A 13,140-nucleotide genomic window follows, 5' to 3' on the forward strand; every position below is an offset into this window, starting at 1 on the left:
TCTGGGCAGCGTTGCTGGGAGAAGTGCTGGGGAGGGTGTTTAAGTTGTGCTCAGTGTGGCCGAGAGACCAAGAAGTGACAAGGGGGGTAAGGATCGAAATCTACAGTTGAGCATTTGCTCCTGGGAAACAATTTAAACTACTTTTAACAAAAACCCCCAAAACGAAGGATTTCAAAATTGGACATTCAATTAGTAGTTTAGGCATATCACTGGATTGTTTTATCTGGAGGCCAGAATTGATGAGATGATGCCCTAACAACTGGCTTTGGGGGCTGACCGATAGTGCTGCAGCTGGAGGAACAAGTCCTATACAACAAGCGGGATCAGAAGGGATTTTGAGCCCCTATAAATGCTGCATTTAACTAATGGCTTCGATTTAATCTCGTTGCATAAAATAGATGGACATTTTTCAGCTTTTTCAGGCCTTATTTTCCATTAAGTGATAATGAAGGGTGGAGGAGAAGTCATAATCCAAATGCCAACAAATGATGTTGCGGGTGGCGTTTGTATTTCACGTACATTTGAGCCCTGAGCAGGGCTGGTCTCTGCCCTTCTGCCCTGGGCAAGCCAGCGGGACGGGCGACCGCCAGGCCCGAGGAGGCCGCGGAAAGGCTCGGAGGGTCCGCTCACCGCTTCCTCCGGTCCTCCATCCCCCGGTAGCTGCCCGCGGCCACCCCCGCACCGCCTTGGGCACGGGCTCCGCGGAGGGCGAGCCCTCTGTCCGCGGAGCAGGGGCCGGGCGCCGTTCCGGGAGCCCCGTGAGGCCGTGCCCGGGGGATGATGCCGCGGCGCGGGGGGCGCGGGCCGCGTGTCCCTTCCGGGGGCGGTGCCGCGGGCGGCGGCCCCAGCCGGGCCGCAGCGAAGCGCCCGCCCCTGCCGCCCCCGGCGCGGTAAGATGGCGGCCGCGGCTCAGGCGCTGAGCGGCACCGGGCTGCTCCTGGCCGCCGCCGCCCTCGCCCTCCTGGCCGTGGCCATCGGCACCGACTCCTGGTACGAGACGGACGCGCGGCGGCACCGCGAGCGCTGCCGCGGCTTCGGCCACAAGCGCAGCGACCCGCCCGGCTCCATGTCGGCGCCCAGCTCGCACCTGCCGCTCCGCGCCCGACCCCCGCGGGCGCTCCTGCCCGGGCGCCCCCCGGCCCCCGCCCCGGCCGCCGCCGCTTCCGCCGCGCTGGACTCGCACTGCGGCCGCCGCTTCAACTCCACCGTCTCGGGGCTCTGGAGGCGCTGCCACCGCGCGGGCTACGAGCCGGACAGCGAGGAGCTCATCCGGAAAGGTGAGGGGGCGGGGGGCGGCGGCGGCCCCGCCGCTGTCCGTGGTGCTGAGCGCGGTGCCGGCGCGGCCCCGCCGGGGCTGCGGGTGGGGCGGCGGCTGCCGCTGCCGGGGCGAGACCGGCGGGCGGGCGGGCGCGGACGGAGGCCGGCGGACCCGTGGCTCCCGCTGTCCCTGGCGGGCGGGAAGCGGCGAGCGCGGCCCTGACCCCATGCCGGGGTCTTGCGCGCCTCCCTCCCCGCTAAAAATGCTGCAGCGCTGGGTGGGACCACGTCCTCAGAGAGCCCCTTCGGGGGCCCAGCGCAGGGCCTGACTCCCGGTGGGCGTCCTCCTAACCCCGACACTTTCTTCTAATTGAGCGCTGAGAAAGGTGCAGTGTTGTTAATAGCGCTGTGATTTTTGCAGCAAGGTGAAAGAGACCTGTTGTTCCCATTCTGGCATGAAGGGAATTCTCATTGCTGCGGTAGATTGCCGGGCTTTCATGGTGGCAGATGTCAGTCAGGGCCCCCGGGGTGACAGGAGAGAAAGCTGTGGATCTTCTGCTATTGTGGCACATGGTACAAAGGCAAGCGGGCCATGAAGTATAAATAAAAGTCCTGCATTTGATGGTACAAATAACGTAGTGGGCTGATCCATGAAGTCAATGGGTTATGTATGGTTAATGATAAATAACTGGACTTAGTGTTCCAGCAGGTACATATTAGCACAGAGAGAGAGTAGGAGTTGGGAAAAGTGCTTCCATTGAGGCACAAAATGGAAATGCTATCTTAAGAAAGCGAGAGCAGTTCTTCAGCTTGGCTTCCAACTGTGACGCCAGTCCTGCACAGCAGAGGCTGGATAGACTGGCACTGTGAATCTCAGCTCGTCTTTGTCCCTTCTTTCCAATGCACAGCAGTGACTCTTACTTCTCAAAACTCTAGTGCTGTGTGCTTAGCTTCTTCCTCTGTTTATTCTCCTAGGATACATTTTATGCGATTTCATTTTTTTTTCCATGCTGAACTCCTTTCACTAAAAGGGAACTCATTAATTTCTTTCTATTAATTGTGGCTCTCATGTGAAATATTTATCTGTCTTTTTGCTTCACATCAAGCCAAATGCTTTCAGCTCCCACTGAGATTAGCTAAGATGGGGGGAAGGGGTGGGAAGAATATTAGTTTGGTCCTCCATACTTCTCTTTCTCTGAGGTATTTTCCCAATACTACAACAAGTCACATAGAGAAGCTAGAGTCTGCATTCTACATGCAGGGCATTACAGGTGGTGAATGGTCTTCCTCAGTGTTTGATGTGTAAAACAGCAAGGACTCTACATCCAAAATGCTCTCTGTCTACTTTATTTCGTCTTTTTCCCCACCTGTTCTAATAAAAGGCCTTGCCTTTCCTACAAAAAGCCTTGCTCCCCTTATATTCTTTGCTTATTAGGTCTGCAGTTGCTACTGTAAAGAGTTATGTGTCATCTTATAGAGGGAAATTATTAATAATAGTTCTTGTAGAATCAGATCTTTAAATAGATACGACTCTCTCATCCCTTCTCCTGACCTGCTTTACTAGCAGCCTTTCCTCATTCCCACTGTGTCTGTCTTTTCTCCGACAACTGTGATTAAGCAGCCTTTTCTGACTGATGGTCAGGTGTGGCTGCATCTGAGCTGTTCTCTCAAGCACAGTAGCAGGTCTGAGGCTTCTGAAAAGGAAAAGCAGGTATTGGTGTGACCTGAAGACCACTACTGTGCACTGCTGAAAGTCCTACTTCCTCCTCAATTTGCCTTACGTTTTCAGCTGGCTCTTTGGTGACGTATGATGCCTTTCTTTATTCCTAGTATTCCTTAATCTAGATATTTTTATGGTCTTTTAGTGACAGAGGAGTAAATTTTATTTTTTCTCACAGTTCTATGGTAATTTTGGTTCAGGTTTATAGTCTCCATTTTTTCTAGTCTCTCTGGAGTAAGATTTCTTTGCTTTCTGCATCTCTCCTGAATTCTGAATAAATTACTTAAATCCATAAATACACTTACACTTATATAGATAATTAATTCCATGAGTTTCTAGTCCTGTATCTATCTACTGCTGTTATTACAAAGCAGTTTCATGGAAACTTGCATACTTGAGCACTGTAGCTACCGGTGCATCCACAAGCATCCATTTATATATCTAGGATATTTTAAAAAGCAAAATTTATTCACTTAATGTATTTAAAAGGAAAAAAAAAATAGAAAATGTATTGCAAAACTGAGAGGTGGGAAATATTTAAATGTAAGATGGGAATGATATGTGAGATTTTTCTTAAAATGCAAAATCACTATTTTAGAACTGTGAAAAAATAGAGAGTTTCATTTAAAAAAATACAATTAAAAGGCAAAAGAAGAAATAATGTAAAAACCACATGGGGAAAATGGAGATTAGCAATCAGTAAGAGATACAAGCCAAAGAACTGAGCCATTTGGTGGGGAAACTGAGAGGATCTCTGTGCATATATGAGAGGTTCTCTGAGTGTGGGAACATGAGCACTACACATCATCTTGTAGAGCCTGTGCTTCGTGGATTCCACATTCAATAACTGATGCTACAACAAAATCCATCTGCATGGACTGTTCTTAAGTAGCAAGGTCCTGCAGGGATTTGTTATATCTTGTTTAGGGGTCTTCTCTACCTATTAGTAGTGTAAAAGGTATTGCTCACATAATGGTGACCATAGAAAATGACGAATAGGGAAAGATCCATTCTAACCGGCTGCTTTGGATAACTCGGTGGGCTCGCTGAACAACATGTGCTTTAACATCCCTAAACTGAAGGAAATAAAAAATAAAAGGTTCATCACTGTGGATAAACCAGGGATTTTATTGCTTTTCAGGCTTGCTCTGAAAAGTCCCTGGGGTGGGACTGGTACATCTCATGTATACTGAAAAGACTTCTTGGTACCACAATGTAGCTGAGAAAGTGAGGAGAACCACTGGATGCATGAGCAGAGGAACACAACAGTTTGGGGCTGCAGTGAGGCCCTTGAGAGAAAACTGCTCAGTCCTGCTGTCTGTACTGCCCGTTCTTTCTGACTGATGATAAGTTGGAAGAGTTACAGGGTTGCCTGTGAGGTCTGTAGAGGATCTAATATAGTGGCATGTTTAATGAACTTGACCTCTTTGGTCATGACCCTTGGTAAGTATGATCTCTCGGTGTGATCTCTAAGAGTTCTTGTGGTATTTTGAAGGAAGGTTGATTTATTTGATCTGGTGGACAGAGTGAGTGCATGGCTGTGATGCTTCTCACAATCCTGGGCAGAAATGGAAGGAAAATGCCAGGAAGCTTCAATGGCCACTTGGTCCTGGGGCATGAGGGAGGGGAAGGCCAGGCCTCACATGGTATTTAGTTGTTAACTGGCTGTGGCTGCTCATGGGTAGGAGGGGATCTCTCCCAGCTGTGTGAGAGTCAAACTCTCTGATACTGGGCCACGCAGCAGAATTGAAGATGAACCCCTCCATTTCTTCATAAACCTCTGGCACGTGGTGTAAAGAAAACCCATATGTCTCGTAGCTGGAGACAAAAACTAAACTCAAAGTCAGTGTGTGCTAAGCCCAGGATTACAGACTGAATGTATCACAGCAGGGTTGATGTTTCCATATTTCTGGCAGCTGAGGAACAAGGGGCCTGTGCTCTGCCTGGATATCTGGCTAGTCTAGCAAGCATCCTCTGACCTTTCCCATCCTTTGTGTTCAGTCAGGAGAAAGGACTCGTCCAGAGATACTCACATGTACACTTCCAAGGGCTGTGTGAGTTCCAAGGGGAACCTGTCTGCAGCTGCAATCCTGATGGGTAAAAAAAACATGTTGAGGACAAGGTGTTAGAAACAATGTTGGCTGTGAGAAGGCACAGGAATGTAGCTGGGCCATGAAAGTGTCAGTGTGACACTGCTGGATGCAGTTCATTGCAGTTCATGTTTATTTTTTAATCAAGGAAATTGTACATGCAGTGTGACTCTCACAGTGTTCTGTTAAAGCCTTTGAAATGCTGGGATCAGGGACCCATTTAAACCTTTCTCTTGGATGTGTGCTTTATGGTAAGCTGTGCACCTGCCTCCTTCTGTCCTGTATTCCCAATGTACTCATGTGCCAAAACAGACAACACTCACTTGTTCACCACATGACTCTGTTCCATTCAAGCCCTTGCCTGAAGGCAAAGGTTTCAATTTTGGCAGGCTTTCTTATGGTGTTTGTCTGAGTGTGTTGTAAACAAAAGGGAAATCACTTTGTTAGCGGGTTTCTGAAATGGAGGGCAGGATGCTGTCCCTATTTTATAGACTGCCATTTCAGATATGTAAGCCTCAGGTCCAAGGACTTATTGGAATACCTTTGAAACACCTTTTACTTAATGATAACTTTGGGACTGCAAACCTGATTTTGAGTTTTACTTTTTTTTTCTTGAGGACCTAGAGAACAAGGTGTTACATGACTTTAAATGCAGTCCTGTGGAGTACCCGGCCATATTTGAGTGCACAGCATCTCTGCAAGTGAGACCTAGAGATTCACTCAAAAAATGGGCAACACAGACTAGTGATGGCAAATGCAAAATCGAGGTACTGAAGGTTGCCTGGGTGTGTGTTAAAATTTCCTGGGAGAAAGTGGCTTAGGTATTCAGCCGAGAGATCAATCTCACTGCTTCCCCAGTTCCCTGACTCTCTTGCCTGCCTATTTCTGCTTTTCTAGCAGATCTACAGAGGCCTCCCTTGTTTTGCCTATACTGGCTCACATCAGAGTGTGGCTCCAGCCTGTGCTCTCAGGAAAATGGAATATTGATGGAAAAATGGCTTGTGCTGGTGTAACCAAAGGCTGTTACCAATCCTGTGGATTAGAGGTCAGCACTGAGCAAAAGCCCTGAAATCTGTGCATTCCTGACCTTTTTTTTTTTTTTTTTTTTTTTTGCAAAGTTGCAGTTTTAATATTATTGTATGTGCTACCTATAGAAAATCAGCTCTTTGAATTCTGGGGAAGAAAGGATTAGGAGTACAGTTTTTAAACCAGAGGTTGATATCCAAGAATTTCTAAATAACCAGTTTTGTATGAGAAGGTAGAGAGGTTTCAGTTTTAGTTTACAAGTTAAACTCTTGGAATAATAAAGAGCAAATATTTTTCTGAGCTGAGAAGTCCATAGCTTTGATCATAAGGGATGTACACCTCTAGTCTTTGCTTTTTCTTTAATGAGCTATAAAAATAGTAATCCTCGCTCTTGTTTAAAATGCTGCTTCATGTGTACTACTCTTATGATCAGGAAATGTAAGTGCAGATCACACTTTTAATGAATGCAGTGCATTATAATCTGAACTCTGATGTCATTAGTTTGTCCTATATACGTATTTCTCAACAACACATGCAAACAGTGTCCATATTGAGTTCAGTCAGCAGTTACAGGTGAAATTTGATTAGATACTGTGATGTGTGGTATATGGCCTAAGTTCTTAACTCAGATGTCTGCAGCCTTTGCAAATGACCTGGCACCCTCTGACACTGGGTTGTCTTGCTGATCCTCGGCTCTGGTGGCTCCACAGCCTTGTCCTGAGGTCAGTCCAAGGAGGAGCGCTGCTCAGCAGGAGAGGGTTGCTGGCTGCAGGTGCAGGGCAGCGCCTCTGTGTGTGGCATGCAGCTGGAAGTGCTCTGTGCTGCTGGGGAAGCAGCTAGGAGCCACAGCAAGGGAAGGGGTGGTGGGAAGCACAGCTGAGAATGGGAGCCCGCTTGAAATGGGACAGAATTCAGATCACCTTTCCCTCCCTGGCCTGGTGGCTGTAATTGCCTGGGCCTCTTGTATGTAGCTTCTGAACTTGTGAAATGGGGGCTTCCTCTTGCAGGTCCTTGTGGAAACCAGGTCAGTACAGTCCCAGTGAACATTGTTAGAGAACAAAATCAGGCTTCTCCTTGCTGTGGGAGCCGCACAAAGCTCAGTTCTTCTGGGTTTTCTAGTGTCTTTTGCAAAGCTGATCACTGAATCTGCAGCTCCCTGCTAGTGATTGTTCACCAGCTTAATTAGCTCACTGTCTAGTTGATTGTTTTTGAATGGTTCTTTTGTTCCAACATTCAAATAGCTGTAATGACCCTGTAGCCATTGTTTAAGTGGAACTTTTCGTACTGTATAGCTCTTTCACCTTTCTAGTTGCTCTCTTCTGCTCCACCATCCATATTTATTCTCCTCCTTTTTCTAAACTAAAAAATCCCTTTCAAGAAGAGCATGCTTGAAAGTTCACAATTACATCTGGGGTATACCTTTCTTTAAGCTATAATTGAAACAAGCCTGCCTGGGTACTACTGTTCATTGAAAGTAAAGCAAAGAGCCAATGACTATTGGAATGAATTCAAAAGATTCTCCTATACAGTTCACTTTCCAGCATTCATTCAAAATTTTCAAAGTGTTTCAATTCTGTCTTCTTAGAGATGAAGTGGTCCTGTTGGTACTTGGCCACATTCTTGTCTCCTTAGACATCCCAAAAAGATCACAGCAGTTTCTCTAGAAAGCTTTTAGAGAGGTCTTTCCTGACTGTCATTACTGTTTAACTTCAGCTGTTGCTTCTTGGAGAGAGCACCTGGCTCCTGCTTTGTCGGTGTTTCTTTGTAGGCTCTCTCCCCTCCTAATCCCAAAGCCTTTGAAGTAAACGGTTCCTTTTTGGTTACATTTGCTCTGTTACTGAACTCAGGCTTCCCCTGTGCGAGCTCTGCCGGGCCAGCCAACTCAGCAGCGAGTGCAAGGCACAGGGGTTTCATGCTGTTTCACACTGATGTCTCTTGACAGGAGTTATTCAGCGCTGCACTGCTGTGAAGTACCACTACACCTCCAGCTCTCTGCCTCGCAACTTACCCATCAACATCACCAACACCATCCGGCAGGATGAGTGGCACGCGCTCCGTAAGTAGCCCAGAGCAGGGCAGAGGAATGTTTGGATCACTAAATGCCTTAATGCAATGCCAGCTGAGGGCTCGGAATCACCTCAGCTAAGCGTGGCACTGGGCTCCAAGCAGTCATACAGATTGATTAGTGAGGAAGCGCAAGCAGCCAACTGTATGACTGGAAGGGGACATGAGATTTGGAGGGGCTTAAAGCTGGGAATTCAGGAATACAGACGTGTAGTGAATTGCAGGGTGTAATCGTATTCTGGATCTGGGCACAGACAGTTCCGAGCTGGCTTACCGCAAAGGTGCTGCATCGTTGTATAGATCCTGCTGCAGTTTTCTGTGTGCACACCAGTGACCTAATGCAACCCTCTGGTGACCAGTTCTTTTAGGGATCATCTCAGTTTGTCCTGGCACCTGCACATGGCCCACAGGCTACCTCTTGCCCAAGTCCTTCCCACACAGATAACTGACCTGTAGCCTGTCACTGAGAATGATTTAATAATTATTTTTTTTCTGCTCCCGCTTCTCTCTGTTTTTTTTCCTATTGCTCACATAATTCAACATAGCCCCTGTCATGTGAGAATCAGTGCCAAGGAAATCCTAGTTTCAGACTGAACTAGGAGGAGACAAGAGCAGCAGTTTTACTATGGATAACAAAGTGCTGTTCATGTCACTGGTACCTAAGCTTTTTTTTAGAGCTTGTTACTGGAGTTGTTCCCATAATACCGTATTGTGTGTTTCTGTCCTCCCACTATTCCTCTTTTCAGTTCATACTATGTACCTCCCATGCACTAATCCTTTAGTCCTGTCCACTGTCCCCTCTTGCTTCTTTTGTTTCTATTTTCAGCAGAAAATTTTCTTCCCCAACAAATTCGAGCCCTTGCAGTACTATTGTCCTGTGCTGGGGAGTATTTGGCCGGTACTCCTCTGGATCAGGACAGAAATGCTCTCCAGTTGCACAGTGCCCAGCACAACTGAGCCATTTTAGATGGATTCCCTTAGTTGCAGTGTGGGCAAACTATCTACCTCAGAGAAGCCATAGGAGGAGAAATCCATGGCTGAAGTATAAACTTTAGAACCAGTAAATCCACATCTGTCTAGACTCTGCCCTGGCTGTTCTCTCTAGGTACCGCCATCTTCATGTCTTTTGTCTTGCTTTTCTCCTTTTCCTTCAGATCTGCGGAGGATGACAGCTGGTTTCATTGGCATGGCGGTCTCCATCATCCTGTTTGGGTGGATCATTGGTGTGCTGGGCTGCTGCAAACAGCAGGAGCTCATGCAGTACGTGGCTGGGCTGCTCTTCCTAATGGGAGGTGAGAGCCATTTGCTTTTACTACTCAAGTCACATTCAGTATTGCTGCTTTGTAAAAGTAAAAGCCCACAGCAAGCACATGAAGCAGCTACTGAGTGCAGCAAACTGTCAGCACAGTGCAGTTACCACTCCCAGCCCTGGGCAGGACTTGTGCTTGCATGGGTATTGCATGTTTCTCAGTAGACCCCAAAGTGTGTGTATGAGCCTTCTGCTCTAGAGAGCTGGTGTGTAGCCACAGGGACCACGTGTACCATGAGCACAGCTGGCTCCAAGTGTGCAGCCTTTGGCTCCTGTCACAGCTCAGCCCAGTTTTCCCTAGGAGTCATAAGTTAATGTAGAGCACCTTTCTGGTATTCAGAGATGCAGAGATCTTCATGTAATGATGAAATCCAAACCAGCCAGTCCTGGGAGGACACTGGCTTGGTGATCAGGACGTGAGCTCAGTGCTTGCCAAGGGTGTTACATCTGTCCTGGGTGGTAGCAGACTTTCTGTATGACCAAAGGTTTTTCCAAACTTTGATTTTTCAACTTGAAAATGGGCAGTATAGACCTGGAGTCCAGTGTACTAGTGTATATTAGACATACTAGAGTGCCTTGTGTCTTCTTAGGCTTTTTTCTCCTCTATCTATATATGTGTTCAGTGAATGTGTAGCAGATGACAAAAACCTGGGTACACTTTGTGGGCCTAGGGTACAGCTGGTGGAAGTGTGGGTGTTCCTAGTGGAAACCAAAAGGTGCTGCACTTTGCAGCCCTGTATGAAAGGTAATTAGTGAGCTAATTACCTTTCATAGGAGAAACTGCCCAAGTACTCTCTGGAACCTGATGACATTAGACACTGGAAATAGTCTCAGGAGAATCAAAGCATGATAAACTATGACTATGTTCAAAATTGCAATGAAAGGTGCTAAGGTTATTTGTGAAGCGAGGTATCCTGTAGTCCTACATATTTTCTCTTCTTTTTTTTTTTTTTCTCCACCTTATAAGGAGAGTGGCTGGTAGGGCTGCAGAAAAAAAAACAACCCAAGGGTAATTCTTGATTTCAAGAAATCATGCCTTTGAAATTACTGAGGGAAAAAACAGCATAATTAACCTGTTTGAGGACAGTGTAGAACCCTCTTGCTTTTCTCCTGCAGGTACTTGCTGTATCATCTCGCTCTGCACATGCGTAGCTGGGATCAATTTTGAGCTGTCCCGCTATCCTCGCTACGTCTATGGGCTGCCAGAGGACATCAGTCATGGCTATGGCTGGTCCATGTTCTGTGCCTGGGGGGGCTTGGGCCTCACCCTGCTGGCTGGGTTCCTCTGCACACTGGCCCCGTCACTCAACACCTCCCGGGCAGCCGTACAAAAACCCAGACAAGAAAATGGGGCCGTGTGACCCCAGAGGGAGTGAGGAGAGACTCTGGAAAGCGCAGCCTGGGCAGAGCTGTGGGTTAACACCGGGAAGAGGTGGCATGTCAGCGTGTGGAGAGCAGTGCCCGAGCTGTCGAATGCCAGCCCGTGGGACGCTGCTGCAGCCTCCAGTCGCGGACACGGACATTGCAAGTAACTCCAGGTTTGAATTATTGGCAACTTGATCATTGATGGTTTAAGGGGGACAGTTCTTTCAATTTGTTTTTCTTCTGTTTACAAGGGATTAAGTCCAAGGTTGTGTCTTTTTTTGTGCCGTTTTTTGAACTGTACCTCCATGGTCCTGTTGTTGTCCAGTTGTAAGGGATGTTTACGCACCAACTCTATTGCTGCAGGTCTGTGTAACTCAGACCCAATTTAGGGCAAGGAACTAAGTGAAGTTGGCTTGAACACTTTTGCAACAGGCATGTCTAGTGTTGGCTCAGGCCATCCTTTCCCAAAACAACCTTGATCTAAGCCGAGGTTTAGGCCAAAGAATTAGCCCATTCTTAGTATTAATTTATTTAAATCAAAAACCTGTGCTATTCCATGCTGTGGATTCAGCTATTTACTCACTACTCAAACTGTTTCCAAAAGGAGCTAGCTGTAACTGAACAGCAAGACTCCAAGAAAACTTACAGACTCTGGGAAAGCAGAGGAAAGTTTTTCTCAGCTTCTTACACAGTGAGGGTTACTCATTTGGCTAACATACCCATTTGTTTTAATGGGGAGATGTAATGCAACATGCAGCTTTCAGCTATTTCCACTAGAGGTACATTTTTCAAAATATATCATAGTTTGAGCTGCCAGGATAAACTTTCACTTCTGAACCAACTTGTGGGTACAACTCCTGTTCTGTGAAAGGAGATGAGTAATTCTCCCTGAACTCAAATGACAGTACTGCTAAAATAGGAGATGTACAGCCCCCTCTAATATTAGTGTCCAAAGGAACCACAGTGTATTTTCCTCAGGAACGTGTGGCTTCTGCTCAGTTCTCCACTCACCCCTTCCAGTGTCAAAATGCCCTGAGCACAGTGTGTCAAGGACACACGTGTTCTGCTGGAACAAGATCCCTCTCCAAAATGAGCACTAAGGACCTTGGTACCAGCACAAGTACTAGGGCTAACTCAGGAACATCAGCCAAAGTACTCTGGAGTGCATTTTTCTTTCATCCATCTATTCTTTTTTTTCCTTCTCACATCCCCGCCCCTCTCCCAAGTGTCCAAAAACTGCACAGGTAAAGATGAGATGGCCAGCATTTGGAGATGTTTACATTGTATTTAAAATACAATACAGTGGCATGTAAGATACTTAATGCTAAAGTCAGTGTATTTATGAAAAGTGTAATTTTTAAATGGAAGTTGTAATTCTCAACTGGCATTAAAAGTACTGAAAGACTTGCTCAGTGGATGAAACCTTGAATTCTTTATGACTTATGACCCAACTGATTCCCCAGAGAGCTCACATACACATACCAGCAACAGTGTTAAAGCTTCAAGAGTTAAGTGACAAAGTTAAAACATCATTCATGTGTGAATTGTGTTCAGCCTTGCAAAATGAGTGTTCTAAAGTTTCAAACTCTGACAAGGCTGTAGGCTGTTCACTGGCAGTGCAGGTAAGAACCGGGGATGCTGTCTGAGCTGCAGCTCATCAGTGTCACAGTACACTTACTGCAGTACAGCCTCTTGGTCCTCATGAGGAAGTATCAAAGTTTTGTGACAGGCAGAAGAATTATAAAAGAAAGGCCTCATAAAATCAGGCCTGCTCTATTAAATTAATAGCTAGCCTGTCATCTCTTCTAAGTGTATTTAAACAATTCGCAAGTTTCCACGCGAAAACAATCTTGGTATGAAAGGTTCAAGAAAGAATTGGCTTTTCCCGCATGAAGAAAATGGAGTATCGATTAATTTACTACAATATCTGATGGCCCGACGCGACCGCGGGAGGCGACGACGCGAAAAAGGACCCGGGACTCGAGAGACGGAATACACAAAGCCGAGAACGAACAGCCCTCAGCGGGACGGAATTCAAGCAGCGAATACACAAAGCAGCGAAAAGCTCCGGCTCCGGCTACAGCCACAGCTCCAGCTACAGCCAGCCACGGGACGGAACTAAACACACAAAGACAAGAACCAGCCGCCGGAGCGGGACCCGAGCAGCGGCCATAGGGTAGGCCATATGGTAGCCACAAATTCGTTACCTACATGGTATTTTATTAGAAATTCGTTTAGAAAATTACAGTCTGCTGAAGGGACCGCAGCTGCTGCCGCAACTGCCCCCCGGGCGCTCCAGAGACCTCTCG

General features: G+C 47.0%; 1 protein-coding gene across 1 annotated transcript; it reads left to right on the plus strand.

Moving 5' to 3' along the window:
- The first annotated feature begins 887 nt into the window (after nt 1-887).
- On the plus strand, nt 888-12,248 carry LOC120753883 (transmembrane protein 178B-like). Its single transcript, XM_040066659.2, has 4 exons — nt 888-1,277; nt 8,036-8,149; nt 9,312-9,449; nt 10,583-12,248. The coding sequence occupies exons 1-4, from the start codon at nt 896-898 to the stop codon at nt 10,825-10,827; spliced, it is 879 nt and encodes a 292-aa protein (XP_039922593.1). The 5' UTR covers nt 888-895; the 3' UTR covers nt 10,828-12,248.
- Nucleotides 12,249-13,140: the final 892 nt, after the last annotated feature.

This window comes from Hirundo rustica, chromosome 6 (assembly GCF_015227805.2).
Source record: "Hirundo rustica isolate bHirRus1 chromosome 6, bHirRus1.pri.v3, whole genome shotgun sequence".
NCBI lineage: Eukaryota > Metazoa > Chordata > Aves > Passeriformes > Hirundinidae > Hirundo > Hirundo rustica.